The sequence below is a fragment of the Mastigoproctus giganteus genome, chromosome 5, assembly GCF_048544385.1.
Source record: "Mastigoproctus giganteus isolate SK-2022 chromosome 5, ASM4854438v1, whole genome shotgun sequence".
NCBI classification, from domain to species: Eukaryota; Metazoa; Arthropoda; class Arachnida; order Uropygi; family Thelyphonidae; genus Mastigoproctus; species Mastigoproctus giganteus.
In genome coordinates, this window is record NC_143579.1 from 225844120 (window position 1) to 225863542 (window position 19423).

Here is a 19423-nt window from a genome sequence, read left to right on the forward strand (position 1 = left end):
GCAGTTACATCTTTAAGTAAGTCCCACACCAGTACACTGTGATCACTGCCAACTAGTGGTTCCTTTATTTGCAGATTCTTAATGCATGAAGAATTGCTGCTGATAATCAGATCAAGAGTATTACCTCCCTCTGGTTGCCTCTCGAACATGCTGCTTAAAATAATCATCCAATAAATACACAAAAGTTGTGTGTGTGTGTGTGTGTGTGTGTGTGTGTGTGTGTGTGTGTGTGTGTGTGTGTGTGTGTGTGTGTGTGTGTGTGTGTGTGTCCAACCTACAAGTTACAGTCTATCTGGGAAGCTAAAATCCCCCATTATAAAACAATTTTATTTACTGGCCCACTCTTTCCGGTGCAGTTGTTCGTTGTACTCATCAGAGTCATTAGGCCTATAATCACCCTTTGTTGTCTCAGTATCACCCTTTGTGCTCTCAACTTGTTTTTCCCAGTGCTTATGTTCCCCCAAACTGTCTCAACACTGCATTGTCCACCCATGTCAACTGGTGGGCAGGAGCAGCAGTGCGTAGCACACACTCTTATTAGACCGGGGTTCGTGCCTGTGGCCACCAAATACGGAAGATGCAGAAAGGTCAGGGAATGACCACCGTATATCCCCGGAGCAATATGGCCTTAGTTGCTAATGCTCCTAAAAACCAAATAACAAACCATGTCAACTGGATGCACTTCCTTAGATTTTGTTTGTTTCTTAACTAACAGCATAACTCCTCCTCTCTTTCTATCCTTTCTGTACAAATTGTACTCCCCAAATTCCAATTCTGCATTCCTTATCTCTGTGTGATAACATGTCTCTGATATCCCAATAACATTAGCCTTTGATGTCTTTACCAACACCTCACATTCATCAAATTTATTTACTATACTCCTAGAATTGTTGTACATGCAAGGATACATGTACCTATTCCTACTCTTAGTTACCCTAAAACAACCCATGTATTTACTTGTTCCATGATGACCTCCAGCAGCCTTTGAAACCCCCAGTACCTCACTTTCCAGGCTGCTGCTCATTCCAATAGAAGCAATGCAAGAATCACTTTCACCTCTGCCTGTGGGTACCCTTAATCTGTTAGCTGTGAATCCTCCAAAGCTAGCAGTTTTCTGCCCCACCTGATACTGCCTCGATAGCATCAGCAAATAATCTTGCACTGTTTCTATATAAGCATATCCCATCCCTGTAGAAGCAATCTCTGCTGTTAACAAGTACAGGCCATGCTGAGAAAAATTCTACTGCATGAGCTTTGCACAATCTCTCCAGGGCCAAATTGATTGAAATTTTCAAATTTAACCCTAACTTGCAACTTTTTTTTTTCAACTTTTACCTCTACTTGTTAAGTAAGTCTGCAGTTCTCCTACCCTTAATGTTGTTAGTGCCAATGTGTACAACAATATCACCCTTTGTGCCCTTAAAAGATATCTGCTCTACATCATCAACTTTTTCCCCTGGCAGACATGCCCCGATCCTATTCCACCTATCCTTTTTGCATAATATATTTCCTGTCTCCTTGACAATAGAGTCACCGACAATAACTAGCTCTTGTGGGACCAGCACATTCTGCCCTGAAGGTTGTCGTTGTGTTGCCCGATGATCAAGTGCAAGCTCTGGCATTGATGTGGGCAGCTGAGAGCTTGATGGGTCCTCCAGTTTAAATCCTTCGAGTTCATCTACCCTATTCTTCAAGCTCTTATACTTTTGGATGAATGTAGTCATTTCAAAAGAGTCCAAGAGGTGGGTAGTGTTTTTTGGCTGATGTATTTAAGCTTGCTTCCTTGCATCATTTGCTAGTACTGATAATAATGATAAGTCTGTTTGGAAGAAGAAATGCATAAAAATTATCAAAAATGCTACATACGCACTTTTCAGAGATATTAAATTGGAAAGTACAATAAGGGATCTCTTGTGAGAAGCCATAGGTGACTCCTTTTCGTGATAATGTATTTACTTATTTATTTTATTTATTTTATTTTTCCAATATTTAATCTTAACCCTTATCTTGCATGATATAAAATCATCTTGAAGACCACGATTTCGTACTCAACAGTAGTGTACTTAAATGCCCATTTTTACAGTCGAATGATGTTTAATTGGCATCATGGTTTTGGTTGAATCTTGCATGTGGTTTTTAACAAAATCTCTTTTGATAAATGTACTTCTTAACAAAGCAATATCTGTTTTAATTTTAAACTCGTGGGTTTTTTTTTTTTTTTTTTCACTTTCCCATTCTTCCATAATCAGAAAAGTGAATTACATTTAAAGAAGCTTTGCTATATCCATTAATTATTATTATAATTATTTACTTTTGCGTATTATTTACAGTAGAGGTGGCTGGTGTTCAAGACAGAAGATGAATGTTAATCTTGCTGTCATGTCTTTTAGTGTGGAAAATTAACTGAGACCCCATTTTATATTCCCTACCCAGTCATTATGAACAGTTGAAATTTAGAATTTGGGAAGAGAGGCATTTCTGACATTGCTACTCATGTTTAAAAAAAAAAAAATAAGTTGTGATCCTAGACAGAATGTATTTTAATTTAGATTACTAGAATTGACTTAACAGCGTTCATTAAATGCTTGGTTTTATGAGTTGGGCTGTTTAATAAAATGTTGGAGAATTCTGTTAGATTCCTCTGTGTATATGTACGACTGCTATAAATGGTACAGTTTGCCAAATAAGTTATTTATGTATATCATTTTGGGAGGGATTTCTTTGTATTTCCTGTTTTTATCTGGTATCTTATTTCTCCCTCCTGCCATTCCTGTTATTCTCAATATCTTTTTCTTAAGATAGTAGGTAGAATAGAACAGTAATTTTGCCTATTTTATAACATATCACTAAGTTTAATAAAACTGTTTGTAACTTTTCAAACATATGTCAATATGTTTCGGATTTATTTATTTTTATTTTTTGTGATTCCTGTAAATTCAGTGCTATTAGCTTGAAATTAATAAACATCGGAATTTATTGCAGAGTTTGAATTTGTATTTTTAACTTTAATCATTATTGGCTATGGAGACAAATTTCTAAATTTATGTCCGTTCATGTTAGAACATCGAAAAATCTATCATATTAGTTGGCATTTTCTGTTTTCCATTTTTTGTGTATAACTTAATGAGGATACAAATTGTTCATTATATTAGGGGTGTGCAAATTGAAGCCCACTTGCCACATCTAGAAATATTGGCTAGAACAATTCATGCCTGAAAATAACATTTTTTCTGACGTCTGACTTCTTGTGCCAAATGGTGCAAGAAGCAAGTTTATATGGCATCTGCCATAAAAAACCAAAAAATAAATAAACCAATGTGGTGAAGGTAAAGAAAGCCAACGTGAGAACCATGTGAAACATCAGTTAACTTACCAAGAAAATTAGTTTGCTGTTATCTCACTCTTAGAAGTGCTGCTCGCTTGGTAAACTGGCAGTAGGTGTTATCAGTCTGGAGCAGAAGTCAGGAACGATATATTGATTGACAGGTAGGTGTGGCAAATGACGTACTGATTGGTGCATGAACACAACAGATGGTAACATAGGTTTAGTATCACTTTCCCTAATCTCAGAAGCACTAATGTTCACTTGTCCTAATAAACGCTTTCCATAATGGTGAAAAAAAGGTCAGGTAACCTTGAATCCCATGGGAGCTTGAACCCCTCCCGAAGTGGAGGGGGTAGCCTGACCTTTAGAATCATGGGTGGACTAGTGCATAAATTCTTTATTAAGAAAATATAAATTTTTTTATTACTGTATTTTTATTTTTAAAGATACTCGCGTGTTGGATACACACATATCATAACATCAATCAATACCTCAATAGCTATTCACAATATATATATAGGTAGCCCTCGATTTACACCGGGGTTAGGTTCCGGGCACCAAAAATTTTACCTATCCTTTTCAATATTGGTATATTTAAAGCAAAGAAATAAACTATTTTAATTAAAAAAAGTGTTTTATTTTTATTCTCCATAAATATAAGTATGTATAGTACTTGTATGTATAGTTAAATAAAAAATAAATTAATACACATACATACATAAAACATTTTGACGGCGTAATGTCAGAGTTTTAGTTGGCTCTTGAAAGTCGTGGTTGAGGATCTGCTGTTGATGGCCCTGATTGAGAAGATTGCCTTTTTTTGAAGAAAGGATCAAGTGTTGATTGCCCCGATTTCTTCCTCCTTTCTTTAAGAATTTCAAAATACGGGCTCAAGGTTGATATACACTCCTTTTAACTGTGGCACTCCTCTCCCAGTCATGATCAGTGTCACAGAGCTCATTAGTGAGGGACTCTACACTTGCAAGGATCCATTGTAATTCACTGGTTTTCATAATTTTTAGAGGAGAGTCTTCTTCTGTTTCTTCCTCCTACTGTTGGCTAAGTTTTGCAGCTAACTCTTTAAGGTCTTCATTTGAAAGAGTCTCTGCATGACTCTTCAAGAGCTCAGTTACATCTTCAACTGTAACTTCTTCTAACCCTGCCTCTTGTGCCAGCCTGCTGATATCTTCTGTTGTGGCTTGAATCCTCCGAAGTCATGCACGAGATCTGGGAGAAGTTTAGGCCACACTCCATTTAGACAATTGACAGTCACTTCTTTCCAGGCTGTGTTAATGTGAATTGATGCCCTTTAAGATATCAAACGACTGCCAATATATTCTCTGATGGTAATGTTGGACACATCCAAAGCTTTCACCATTTCTGTAAATGTTTGCCACAGGTAATAAGCTTTAAAGGCAGCTACCACCCCTGGTCCATGGGTTGCAAAAGTGATGTATTAGGGGGCATGTAGACGACATTAACTTTAAGAAGCGTTCAGACTTCACCCAGATTTGTAGGATGTCCAGGGGCAGTGTCCAAAAGAAGAATAGCCTTGGTTGGTAAATTTTTGTCATTGCAGAATTTGAGAACAGTAGGGCAAAAATAGTTGGTGTACCAATCCAAGAAGACTTCCTGTGTCACTCAAGCCTTCTTGTTTGACTTCCAGTACACAGGCAACATGGCTTTGTTTAAACCTTTCATAACATGTGGTGTTTCTGAATGGTACACCAACACTGGCTTCAATTTTAAATTGCCTGACACATTTGCTCCCAACAAAAGTGTCAGCCTGTCTTTTGATGTTTTAAATCCAGGAGCCAACTTTTCTTCATGGGCAATGAAGGTTCTTGAGGGCAACCTTTTTCAAATTAAGGCCCGTTTCATCAACATTGAAGATGAGATCTGAAGGGTAATCACCATCCTGTACTGTGGTCTGAAGAATGTGGCAGCCACTTCAACATCTGCACTTGCTGCCTCGCCAGTAATTTTCACACATCTGCATTTGGTTCTTGCTTTAAATCTCACGAACAGTCTCTTGCTAGCCAAAAATATTTCATTGCACTGATCTTCTTTAAGGCTTCAAAAATTGACTTAGCCTTTTCAGTTATTACAGCTTGGGTCAAGGGAACGTTTTTTTGGTTCAAATCATCGACCCAAAGTGTCAGCAATTGCTCCATTTTTTCCAAAAGCTTATTTCTGCTGTTAAATACATAATGCTGTTAAAAACTAACTTGTGTAGCACTTACTCTTGTAGCACTTTGAATTGATTGTTTTATTTTATCAGCATTCTTCATAATTGTAGTAACAGTCGATGGAGGCATATTCATAGCCCTACACACATTAGGGCGGTTTTCACCAGCTTCCATCCTCCGAATAACCTCCATCTTATTTTCCAATGTGATAGCTTGACGTGTCTTTTTCACGCTTTCATTTCATTGGAATTCATTGAACTTCTTTTACCAGACACTCTTTATTCTAATTAAATTAAAAACTTAAATTGTGGCAAAAGCTGTATGCTGCTATCACTACTATTAACGATTATGTATTTAACTTATTAATAGCACAATTAGTAATAAATTTCACACGTGTACATGACGTAAACAACCAACTGAATTCTTTACCTCCCACTTCCATGAGTGGCTACTTTGAGGGCTGAAGTTTTCTCGTCTCTGATATGGACGCGATAATTGATGATTAGTTCAATTGTTCTTGATCACGTGAACAGTGCATGATACATGGTACAATACGATGCCCATAATTGTCTGACGATTTTAAAATTTCAATTCATAAAAAAATTGCAAAAATAAAAAAATAAAAATAAAAATGGCCTTGCGGTTAGAGTGACCTGTGCTATAGCGAATTGGCGTAAATCGGACTGGCGCAAAACGAGGGCTACCTGTATATATAATCTTTATTTCTTTTCCTATTATTTTCTAACCTAACCTTTAAGGTTAGGTCAAGAAATATAAGGAAACCTTTTCCTTTTTTCGTAAAAAAAAGAAAAAAAAAGTAAAGTGCAGCCATTATCAACCCACTGCAGGATGGAAGCCTCCTCAACAATTCATGTTGAGGGAAATGGACCATAATCTGCCACGCTGATCCAGTGCGGGTTGGCAGATCGACCGTATTCAGCAGTCAGGGGCTTGAACCCCAGTCTACTCAAAGAGCGTGTGCTACTGCATTCCTGCTCCTGCCCACTTGGCTACGGAGGCTGTCGTAACCAGACCTAAATCAATAATATAGTAAAAACACTCATGAACTCCAAAAATCAGCGTTTAATAATGAGAAAAAAACATAATGAAGAACATAAAAATGAACGAAACAGAACTTTTTCAGAAAAAAAACCAATTTCACGAATACAAATCATATAGTTGGACCTCAATAGCTATTCACAATTTGATGCCACATATATTCATTCGTGTAACTCATCAACATATCTTTACAGCTGCCATTTAGTCTCTTAGTTACACTTTTTAGTCTTTTCCACTGGGCTTCGATGTTATTCGTATGTGTTCCTCTGTGTGGATCTACAAAATGTTCCTTGTGTTTCACCGTTAAATGCTTGCAATTCTTTTTTTTCTAAAGCCGTAATATGCCTATATCCATGCCATTCATCTGTTATGTGATGGTAGTATTTTTCTTCACTACTTTTCTAATAATGCGTAAAAGAGTTTTTCCTTTCTGATTTTTTATGAATTTCATGAAGACAAATTTGTTTCTCCTTCAAATACTCCAAACACCCATATCTTCTTAGCAGTTAAATTTCGTCCTCTGATGTTTTGGTTTCACCAATACAGTTTTGTCTGCTTCTACAGTTTTCCCCAATCCGCCCAACTTAATGGGTTTTTTAACAACTGCAATTTGCAGATATCGCTTAGTTTCTTATAAAACTTAATTTCTGTTATTTTTGAAATCTCCAGATGGAATGCTGTCGTAGTTGCTGGCATGCACGTTAGCCAGAAGTATATAATATATATTATCTTTTTTAATGGAAGTTTTGTAGTTTCCATAAAACTGTTTTAATAAAGAAACCCATGCAGAACATTTTTTACAATACCAGAACTTTCCACATGACTCTGTTCGTAATTCAATTAGTTTAAAATAATCATTGCGCTTAAAACAGTACAATTTCTGTCTTATTAATTTAGTTTTCATCAAAAACTCGTGCAACATTTTATTTTCCTTACAAATTTCTTCCATCTTTAAAAGATTCATCACTACTATTACTTGTTTACCATTCATTACAAAACTAATTATGCACTGTTCTTTACTCACACATCATAATGCCAACCAATGACTACACAGTAGCTTATCGTCTGTCGTGCCCAGCACCAATCATTTTATCATTTGCCATGCCTACCTGTCAATCAGTATATCGTTCTCGACTACTGCTCCAGACCGATAACACCTACCATCTGTTTACCAAGCAAGCAGTGCTAGAGTGTCGTATCAGCAAACTAATTTTCTGGGTAAGTTAGCTGACATTTCCTGTGGTTCTCGTGTTGACTTTCTTTACCTTAGCCACCAATGCTTCCCATAAAACCTGTCCATCACCTCTAACAGTTCGTCTAATTCTTTCTTGAATTTATATGAACTAGCTGCTGGCTAAGGTAAAGAAAGTCACCACGAGAACCACAGGAAATGTCAGCTAACTTACCCAGAAAATTAGTTTGCTGATACGACACTCTAGCGCTGCTTGAAGATATAAATTGCATGGATAATGCAATGGTCTTAATTCTCACAAGAGAATAAACTTGCCTTTGTAACAAATTGCTCTGGTATTGTGTTACTTTCAACAATAACTTTGAAGGCTGATTTCATGTACCACATGGCAGTTCACATTTAACAACTTCTTTACAACTGTTTTGACTAGAGACCACATACAATCAAATGTGGACCAGTTAGTCCTGAAACAGGCTGTCATATCAGTCCCATCTTTTAAACAAATAGCCATTTAACCTGTTGGCTAGGTAATCTTTTTGAAAGTGATGTAATATCAGGGCAGGTTGTTGAAAGTTTGTTCTGCTTTCAGAATTAAGGCAGTTACATTGTTTATGTATTTTAAATCCTGCTGGCCACAAAAGCCGACCGGGCTAGCTGGGTAGGTAAAGTGCCTGCCTGGCAACCCAAAGGTCGCGGGTTCGAATCCCGCCTCAGGCTTGGATCAGGGTAAATGCAAAAACCTTTGGGAGGTGCATCATGGCCACAGAAGCCGATGTGCCAACAACTAACAAAATAAAATAAAATAAAAACTGGCCACAAAAAGATTAAAGAACAGAAATGTCGCTTTTTTTTTTTTTTTTTTTTTTTTTTGCATGGATTCTTAAAGACATGCAATTGTTGATACGTCTCCCAATTGCTTTCTTAATGTTTCCTCTGTGTGTTCTAAAATTTTTCAGTATAGAAAACTAGAAATTGAGGATTTTCCAAACAAAAAATGTCATGGACTAAAATTTTATTTTAAATAATTTCTCGGGCACTCTATGTTGATCGGGAGAAAACATGTTTGATGGTAGGATGCTTCAGTTTTATCTGATTGATGTATTTGCGCACAGCATCAGCAAAGCAGTCAACAAACTTGGTGGAATATCTGTGTATCAGATAGTTTCACGTTCTTAAAAAAATCCTTGGTTGCCAGAATTCAAAAAAAAAAAGTGTGCATTTATCTCTGACTTAAAAAAATGAATAAATTAGATTGGATAAAAAGAGGGAATCTAACTTTTTTTTCTTTTCCTGAGACATGCTTACTAAATAAATAAATCCAGTTGATCCAACTTTCATTGCAAATGTCCACCATCCCTTCCACTACATTGCCAACCAGTCTCATCTGATTTGTAAAATCTAAACACTTGATACAGCTTAACATATAAAGTCTGTAGGTTAACTATTTTATTGACTGACTGACAAATTGCTTAAATTTCTATTGTTTTTTTTTTTTTTTTTTTTTGTGGGGGGGGGATCTGTATTGGTAATAAATATTTAGTTATAAGTAGAATTTATTTAATAGATGTAATTTTTAATTTTAAATGTATCCCTCCTCCTCTCTCTGTATAATAAATCTTAATTGTATAAATATTAAAGATTTTAGTAGGCCGAAAACCAGAGGTATTGAAAGGGGACCAAGGTTTGGTGGAATTAGGGATGAGTCCAAAGATTTGGAAGAAAGGAAAAACAGAAGAAACAGAGAAGAAAGGCCACTTGGTAATGCTACACCTTCTGATAATAGGTAAATTACTGGATGGAATTTTTGTGATATAAAGTATCAATGTATTAATTTATAAAAGCATTTGTCTCCAAGATTTTTTCATTGAAATCTTTTAAATTTATTTTTGTGAGTTTTAAATCTTATTGTTTTTTAATTTGATAATTCATTGGTATTTATATGTGATTTACACATTTTAACAGGGATCAGAGAGATGGTGACTTAAGAAGAGGACGAGGAGGCTTTCGTGGTGGTAGAGGACGGGGACGTGGTAGAGGTGGATTTGATGTCAGAGGCAAAAGAGAATTTGATAGACAAAGTGGCAGTGATAAAAGGTATTATCAGGTTTTTTATGCATATCCAGGTACTTTCTTGGCTAAAAATAATAAAAAAAAGACGTTTTTTATCCTGTTTTTTATTTTTTTACATTTATTTATTTTATTTTATTTTATTTTAATTTTTTTTTAATGTGAAATATAAATCTGTAATATGCACTTTAGAAATTATTTCCTTTTCTAAATTCCCCTCTAATTTTGTACAGATCTCTAATAACTAGAGATAATCTTGATCAAAACACTTCTTTGTATTGTAGGACCTGAAAATTTTTGATATTGCTTAGAGGTTATTTATAATACTGAAACAGCTTGTGCATACAGTAGCATTTAATAAATACTTAAATGATTATATGTATAATTATAGACATAACCATATTTCTATTGAAAATTAGTGCTGCTTAAGTGGATTGCAAGCTGAAACCTGTGAAAGGACAATTCAGGTCCTTTCAATGGAAAGGACCTGAATTGTCCTTTCCATATTTTAAATAGAAAACTTTATTTAAAATAAAGTTTTCTATTTAAAAGTACTTTATATTTCTAGAGGGGTGGAACCCATGCTATATGCTGCTTGGTCTCACCTTGAAATGCATTTTCCAAAAATGCTATTGCTCTCTTTTAATTTTGCTTGTGAATTCAGCTATTTGCAAACTGTATTTCTAAATCTGTAATAAATTAACTTGAACTGAATGCATGTATAGCATTGTAGCTAAAGGTTTACATTTTTGCTAAGATAAAAGGGAATCGGATGTGTATGCACACACCCACATACACAGCGATCAATAGCTAAAGAACAGCTGAAAATAAATAAGTCAAAGTCTTTTCTTAAATTACAAAACAGTATCAAGACATTCATTGTAATGTGTGTGTTAATAAGGTGCAGACTGGATGAAATTCAGCCTGGAATTAACAAGTTATGCAAATGAGTTCACAAGCAGTCAGAAATGGCACATTGATAATCCTGGAAACATATCCTAATAAGGTATGTGATCTTTGTAGGTAGTAAGCAGTACAGGTGTGACATTGAATTGACTCTGTGCTGGGAATGAAATTGTTAATTAGTGCTGGATGTATCAGTTCCCATTAATTCCCATTCTTGCATAAGAGCATTAGCCCATATGCTTGTTATTTGTTATTTGGTTTTTAGGAGCATTAGCAACTAAGGCCATATGCTCCGGGGATATGCAGTAGTCATTCCCTGACCTTTCTGCATCCTCCGTATTTGGTGGTCACGGGCTCGAACCCCGATCTAATCAAGAAGCATGTGCTATTCATTGCTGCTCCTACCCACTTGGATACGAAGGCACCTAGCTCATATGCAAAAAACTTGCAGTGAGTTTTCTAAGAGTAGACCTAGGCATACTTTTGGTTGCAGTCTGGAGGATCTGGCTGGCCATTCCATATGAACTATACTCACCCAGGTGCCTCCATAGCCAGGTGGGCAGGAGCAGCAGTGCATAGCACACGCTTCTTGATTAGACCAGGGTTCGAGCCTGTGACCACCAAATACAGAGGATGCGGAAAGGTCAGGGAATGACCATCGCATATCCCCAGAGCAATATGGCCTTAATTGATAATGCTCCTAAAAACCAAACAACAACAACTATATTCACCCACTGAAAGTATTTGTTCACTAGGAGAGCTCTGTAAGGACATGCATTATTGTCCTCTAAGAGAAAATTTTAACTAGCTGCTCCTTAAAAAAAAAAAAAAAAAAAAAAACCACCCAGTCATTGTGCTGGATAGAAAGCATTCTGTAATAAGCCCTGAATCATGTTACTGCACTTTGAAATATCTTCAATACCTAAATATTTAAAGGCAGTTAGTACCAGATAACAACCTCATTTTATGTGCATTGTAATGTGAGGACAGCCTCAGAAAGGTGTTTGAGAGAGAATTTGCACATTTTGGATTTGGTTCTATAATCTGCTTACAATATATGAGTTGCATTTTGCCACCTGATCACTTCAGCTTGCCTTTGTGTGCATCTATTTTCTCTAAGTCTCTTTCATTCTGGCTGTCCCAAAATCGATAGTGTGATTGAAAAATGTGAAATACAGAGGTTCTGCAAACAAGCTTTTTATTTTTCTCATTTGCTTACTTGACTTGCTTGTGCAATACTTACAGGGTCAGGAAGAGATTTTGTTTTAGAATTGGTTAATATTTGGTTCTATTTTTTATATGCATTTTTGTGTTTGAGCATCAGTTTGTGTGTATGATTAACTTTTAATATTTAAAGGTTACTTACATTTTATTGTTTTTTAAATTAATTAAAAAACTGACTTCAGTGCAGATTTTACCCATATCTCATTTTTAACATACATGCATGAGATCTTTCTACTGAACCTATGCAAAAGTTATATTGGTCATACTTGTGATTTCTGTTATTTTCATACTTTCAAATCAGTGTGTCAGCTTTACCTCATTAATAGACTGCATGCTCATGTCTCCATGTTTTAGAAATGCATTCACTATTCCAAATGAAATAAAAGATGAATTTCACAAAACAATAGACAAATGATTAAAACCATGTTTTACAGCTAAAGATTAAAACAACCCTAGAAATTTGAATGCAGAATTTCTGATTTGTGCATAGAGTATTCAGAACGTATGACTTTTTAGTGACAAACCCTTAATCTAATCATATTTCATGGCATCATGAATAACAGTTTCCAAGGGGTAACTGAATATGTGAGCAGGACTTCAAAATTCCTTTGGATGAGGCTGTGGTTCATTATCAAAAGTGGAAGTCCAGGAATAATAGTAGCCATGATATAGCAAAAAAGTTGTGAATTCTGATTGCATAAACCACTGTGGAGAAAATATTGCTTTTGCTGTTTTAAGAATGTCATACTTTGGAAAATTATTAGAAAGTAAAGTACATAGTAAAGGTAGGTTAGCAATTAGACCACACATTTTAAACAAGAAAATGCATGATCTTTGGATCAACGAAATGCTTTGTTGATCCAAACATGCATACTCTACATCAACTCATTAGTATCAGTTTTCAAGCTATTTTCTCTAAATCTGATTAAAGTGTAAATATTGATCTGGTCTGCTGTTCCATCATTTGAAATGTTTGGGAGCACTGATATAAAGCCTTTAATACATTTCCATGTTAAACTTGTCAGAAATGGCTCTTTGCATGTTAGATATTCTTTTAGCAGCGTAATGCACAGGTATATCAAAACTGGAAATTGGTGAAATAACGAGAACTTAAACCTGCATGGAATGTAATCTGTCTTTAATTTTGTAAAGAATTAAGATTATTTTCTCAGACATTGTGGTACTTCCTATGCCATTTTTTTCAGTGAATTTCTGTAATTACAGGAGAAGTGACATAGGAAGTATTATGAAACATCTGAGAATAATCTGTAATTCTTTAAGAAATTAAAGATAGATTATCCCCCACGCAGGCTTAAGTTCTCATTATTTCTCCAATTTCTCATCGTTTTTCCTGTTACCGTTCTCTCTTTTTTACTCCTAAATGCACTATTTAAATCTTGTAGAAATTGAATTTTATATATGTATCAAATATGTTTATAATGATAAATAATTTTAAAGTCTCCTCATAAATTTAATATTATTAATAAGTGGACACTTGATTTTACACTGTAAGGCATTCATATTTATTATTTTTTCACAATATAATTTAAGAAATAATTCAAATTATTTGGCCTTTCAGAAAATGTAACTTGTAATGCACACAAAATAACTCTAGAATTTAAACTGTTATTCAATCTTTGGTAATGATTTTTGAAATGTTAAAAATTAAGCAAATTAGTATTAGCATTATAATGGCTAAATAGTGTGAGGAAGTGGACTTTTTGCCTCTGCTGTGGGGGGTGGGGTGGTTCTATCATTCATACCATTGTCCAAAAGTTATTTAGTTTTGCTTTGAACTGTACCAAACTTTCTGCTTCAACCACTGTGGTGAGCAATTCATTCCAAATTCCAATGAAATGCCTTCCAAAAGTGAACTTCATGAGATCTAGCCTTCTGTTACTCCCTAATTGCATTTGTGCACTCTAATTCCTGTCCCCTTCTACCAGTGAAAATATACCTTTCTCTTTCATTTACCAATTACTTTCAGGGCCTAATTATACCTGTTATCAGTTGTTCTCTGAAATGAGTGAGCATTTCATCATACTTGTGTGGTGAAAATCTGATCAACAATCTTTCAGTAAGATGCCAAAGAAATAATGGCATAAAAGATGTGCACAGATTTTCCATTTTGTAAAGGATTGTGTATATGTAAAAGGTAACATTTTTCCCTTATTTGTGTATATGTGATTTTTCAATTTCAAGCAGCAGGAAATGCAATGTAATCAGATATCTGCAAACATTTTACAAATCAGTGCAAAAGTGATGTAGTATTCCATAGTAATCATATCATATAAAGATACAAATAAACATTTATGTCAAATGTTTATTTTATCATTTGACATATCTTCTCTGGGTTGTGCTGATCATCTGGTGTATTTTATAAATGTTTCAGATAGTGAAATAGCAAAAAAACATGCTTGTGGAAGAACAGAAACAAGAAATATTAGTAGTGGCATATGATGCAAGAAAGCAAGCTCATACAGTATTAAAAAAAAAAAAAAAAAAAAAACTTTCCACATCACCTGTGCATGCCCTCTAATAATTTTTCCAATTCTTTCTTGAATTTATTCGAACAACTCACTTTCACAACACCAGATGGAAGTTCCAACGATCAGCTACCTGCTAGCTGAAGACAAATTTTCACACATGTATCCTTCAGCTGTCCTTCCTCAATTTGAATTTATGTCCCCTTTTATGCATAAATATTTAGCTTAATCCATTAAAAGGCTTAAACATCTCAGTCAGATCTCACAGATGCCTAGTCTCCCAATGCTAGTTTGCAAAACTGAAGGCAAACTTCCTGCACATCTGTCCTATAACCATCCTTCTTCAATTTGAATTTATGTCCCCTCATGCATGTAGTCGGAGCAAGAGAAAGAATGCCATCAGCATTTAGCTTGCTCAATCCATTCAAAACCTTAAATCCCCCAATATAAATACCTTGCAGGTGTCTAGTCTCCAAAGGTTACAGAACCGAATTTGCAGAACCGGAGCCTTTCATGGTAAGACCTCCCTTCTATTCCTTTCACAATTGCGTTTACCTTTTCTGCACCCTTTCCAGATATACATCCATCCTTCCTAAAATGAGGCTTCCAGACTTGTATGTAGTACTCAAGATGCAGCCTAACCATTGCCTTGTACAATATGATTAATGACCTCTTTGTTGCTGTGTATCATTGACAAAACCCCATGAGCTGTCTGAGCAGCCAGTCTGCACTTCTCAAAGAACTTTTTGTCTGACTGCACAATTATAGGCAGAGGTAGCTCTGAAAAATATTTTTTTACTACAGGTGGACTGCACAATGAGGTAGTTCTTAAAAAATATTTTTTCACAACTAGTGGCAGTAATCAAAGTGGTTCCAAGCTATATCTATTACACTGACCTTTCTTAGAAGGGAAAAAAAAAAGTTGAATCGAAACAGTTTGCTCTCAGTGCCAGTATTGGTAGGTGATATTGTATAGTACATTATTGGACTTTTCTGAACAATGAAAATAGATAGGATTCTTTCAAATAATCAACAAATCTGGCACTTAATGTTGATAATGCCGTTATTATGAGAGGCCTGAAAACGTGTAGTAAGGTATTAAAAGAAGATGTTGAGCACTTGGTGGTAACAGGCTGTCCTTATTAATTTATGTACTGAAAATGGAGTCACATGCTTTTCTGTGAAAGTGGATAATATTTGATAGAAATTTACTACTATCTAGAAAGAAGTGTTAGAAGGAAATAAATTTAAATAATTTCAACTGGTGAAAAACGAAAGTGAAATTTTCACCGTTATGAGGAATTTCAGAACTATAGGCCATAAATTACAGGGGAAGAGGTTTAGACTAGATTGTAAGAGGTTTTTTTTTAGCCAATGAGTTATTGATTACTGGAACACGTTGCATCCGCAGCTAGTTAATGCACTTCTCAGTTTGAAGAAATTCAAAGGTCAACTGGATAGTTACCTACATGAGGAGAGAAATGCATGACTTGTATTTTATTGTCTACTTTTACTTCCCCCCCCCCCTCAGTGCAGCAAAATCCTTTGGCTTCCATGAACTATATGGCTAATACTAATGAACAAAGACAAATTAACACAGGTTAATGTTAATTGAAGTGAAATCATTTTTCTGAAAATACATGTTAAATCACCTCTTGTCTGGTTTTTTTGTTTGTTTTATTATGTGATTTTGATTCAGAATTGTTGGTCTCTGAAGAACATTAAAGGTAATTTGTTATTTTTTGATACTGTGATAATATAAAAATTAAAATCAAGAAATGAAAGGTTTAAGATATGTTACTTTAAAAGATTCTCCTGCAACTTGCATCAGATTATTTTCAGAGATTATTTAGTGGAAGCTTTGCATATTTATAATGATACTTCATGATTACAAGTTTCAAGTCCTCCTTGATTCTATAGTGCATTTGTAACTTGCCACAAGGACTGAGTTCAAATCCCATTGGAGAATGGTAAAATTCTTGAATATTTCTTCAACTGTTAACTGCAGTTATTGAGTTGTCAACCGGTGGGGAGTAGGACTCTGTCCATGAATTATTCCAAATTTTTTCAGTCTGTAAAATGTACACATTGACCAAAGAACACATACTTGTGTAGTACATAATACATGATAAAGGCTATATGAATTAATACATTATAATTAAAAGAAAAGAAAATGACAGCAGTGAATTTTCAAAATGTGTTGGGTGGTTGGTCTGTTTAGTTTAGCCTTTGGGAGTGAATAGTTAATTGCTTATTTATGAGATGGCATTAAACATACTCAAATGTAATTAATCCTTTTGTGAGTGCAAATGTGCGGAATTTCCTTGGTCTAAAGGAGTATGAACATATACACTCTGTGATCACTGAATTATGACCACCTACTTAATACCATGTTGATCCACTGTTTGCACAGATAATAGCTGCTATTTGCATAGGCATTGATTCTGCTAGATGTATGTGGGGATCTGCAGCCATGCTGGCTGCAAGGCTTTCCACACTATCAGAATAGATGATGGTTGCATGTCAATATGCCCTATCCCATGGGTGTTCAATTGGATTGAGGTCGAGCAGATTTGGAGGCCAATCAAGATGGGTGATATATCTTCACTGTGTTCCTCAAACCACTCATGCACAGTGCGGTTCTGATGGCACAGCACATTCAAGACACAAACAGGATCTTGGAAGATCTTGTTTATGTCTTGAAAAAATGCAACATAGCAGGGTACCTGTGGTCTCCTAAGAGCTGCTGGTAGACCTCATTGAAACAGTCCATACGCACCAGGGGCCCTAGTTCTTGCCAGGAAAACATGCTCCATGTTAAGCAGCCACTGCCACCTGTCTGGATGGTGGGCATCATGCACGATGGGTCCACGGACTCGTGTTGCTTGTGCCATACATGATTTCATGGACTGTCAGCATGTTGCACCAAGTATTTAGACTCATCCTACTATCATACTCATTTCCAGTCCTCCAGTTTCCAACCAGCATGTTGTTGTTGACAAGAAGATTTGCCATCGATAATGATTAGCAGTGAGGTGAGGGTGTCTGCTCTGAAACTCCATACATCTGCGTGTGTGGTGCATTATCATTTGAGATATTGTTTTTGCATTCCCCTTATGGTATAGCAGCAGGTGGTTTGACCCATTCGACACCATTCTTTGTACACCTTAACCACGCTGGGCCTTGAGCAACCATCGGGATGTGCCATTTCTGATATGGGAGCACCTAATGTACAAGCTACGGTCTTTACCACAACCCGCAACTGCTACTTTGGCATTTTGGCTTGCATGACCAGATGCAAATTACACTGCTCTAGCATACAATGCTATTCAGCTTTTTATACTGCTAGCTGTGTGACATAGTCCATTATGGATGGGGTAGTGGCAGTTCCGTGATCACTGAGTGTATACATTTTTGAAAGTTGTTTGGATACAGTGTCAACAAATTATCTGTATGTGTACAGATTGTCTTGAAACACTACAGGGTGTAAATGCCAACTGATGCCGTCTGTTGATATTTACAAATAATAGTAGGCATTTCTATACTTGTGAAGTTTTGAAAATCAGTGGAGGAGGATCTTTCTACAAAGTTCGAGATGTGAATTTTTACTAATCAAAATTGATAAAAAAAAAAAAAAAAAAATCTGGAATTCAGATCGAGAAGCTGATGGAACTAAATCAAATGCACATATGAATGTATAAGATTATAGTTTTAAAAAAGGAAAGTAACAAGTTTTTTTTTTTTTTGTTTGTTTGTTTTTTTTAAATCCCACTTTAAATGCTTGACTGTGAAGTCAAAATAAGAAAATAAATATTTGCAAGCATTTATGTACCTACTAGTTTTTCAAGTTTTACAAAACTTTCAAATTCTTTGGAAAAAGTACTCCAGGTGAATTGCATACTGTGCAGAAACTCACCAAAGGATTAATAAAGCAATGCTTAAAATGTATGTGCAAGTTTCCTGTCCTCTGGGTAAGGCACATATTGCATGTTATTTGAAGATTCTTGAATTGTATAATCTGATCAAACTGTTTAAATAAGCATTATGCTATACCAATATTTATATCTTTGTTTATGCAGTGTTAATATATAAATACTTTTATACTTAGTGGTAAGATCCAGTTGCAAAAAAAAAAAAAAATCTTAATGACTTACAACACTTAGGTTGTATCTTTAGGAAGAAAATCTCTAACTACTTAGTTTTGTAATAAGGAAATAAAGTATAACTTTTGTACAGGTACAAAGCCCAAAAACCAAAAATATTTAACTTGGTGTTTGCTGTTTTGGAGAGATTTTCTGACAATAAATGGCAAGTTGAATGGGAATTCGTATCCAATAAAGTTCATATAGTTTGCAAAATAATTAAGGTCAGAAAATGTAGAATAAGGTAGTTTTATTTACTTGTCAAAACATGCTTTCCCCTTGATGTATTCTTTATTGGATAAAATGCATGATCTCTACATTGTATCTGAAATGTAATATACTGTAAAAGGCCTCTTATCTGGCAGCATTCAATAAACTTAAAAGCTTCTGTAACTAATCAATCACCAAATTTCAAATAACTAGTGCAGTACTTTCCAGACTTGTCAGTCTGTATATGTCAAAAATAATTCAACACCCTGCTTGAATTTTGTAATTAATTGATGACCCATTCATTTTGTTCCCTATCTTCAAGCTGATGGTAAATGCAGTTTTCTTTGTTTTGCTCCATATACATGTAAACCTTTAGTAAAGAGGGATGGGAAGATTTGCGATACTAAGCACAAGCTTAGCCAATGTCATCTGAAGTCAACTACATCAGTTATTAACTTCCAAAGAGAAAATGTGTTCGTAGCTTACTGGCTGCTGAGTATGAAGTACTGTGTGTGTGAGACAAAATAAAGGGCAACTTCTTTAATTTTAATGTTTTTAATCAGTAACTGTAATTTAATTAGTCAATTACATGAATATATGCAGCAAAAAAAATCAGTGAAGAC

At 35.3% G+C, this 19423-nt stretch overlaps 1 protein-coding gene across 3 annotated transcripts in view; it reads left to right on the forward strand.

Moving 5' to 3' along the window:
* Positions 1-19423, forward strand: part of LOC150086176 (uncharacterized) — a 103867-nt gene that overhangs the window by 38182 nt on the left and 46262 nt on the right. For all 3 annotated transcript variants that reach the window (XM_090374436.1, XM_090374437.1, XM_090374438.1), the window contains exons 2-3: positions 9404-9548; positions 9728-9859. In XM_090374436.1, the coding sequence (XP_090230562.1) occupies positions 9404-9548; positions 9728-9859 (277 nt within the window). The remainder of the gene's footprint in view (positions 1-9403; positions 9549-9727; positions 9860-19423) is intronic.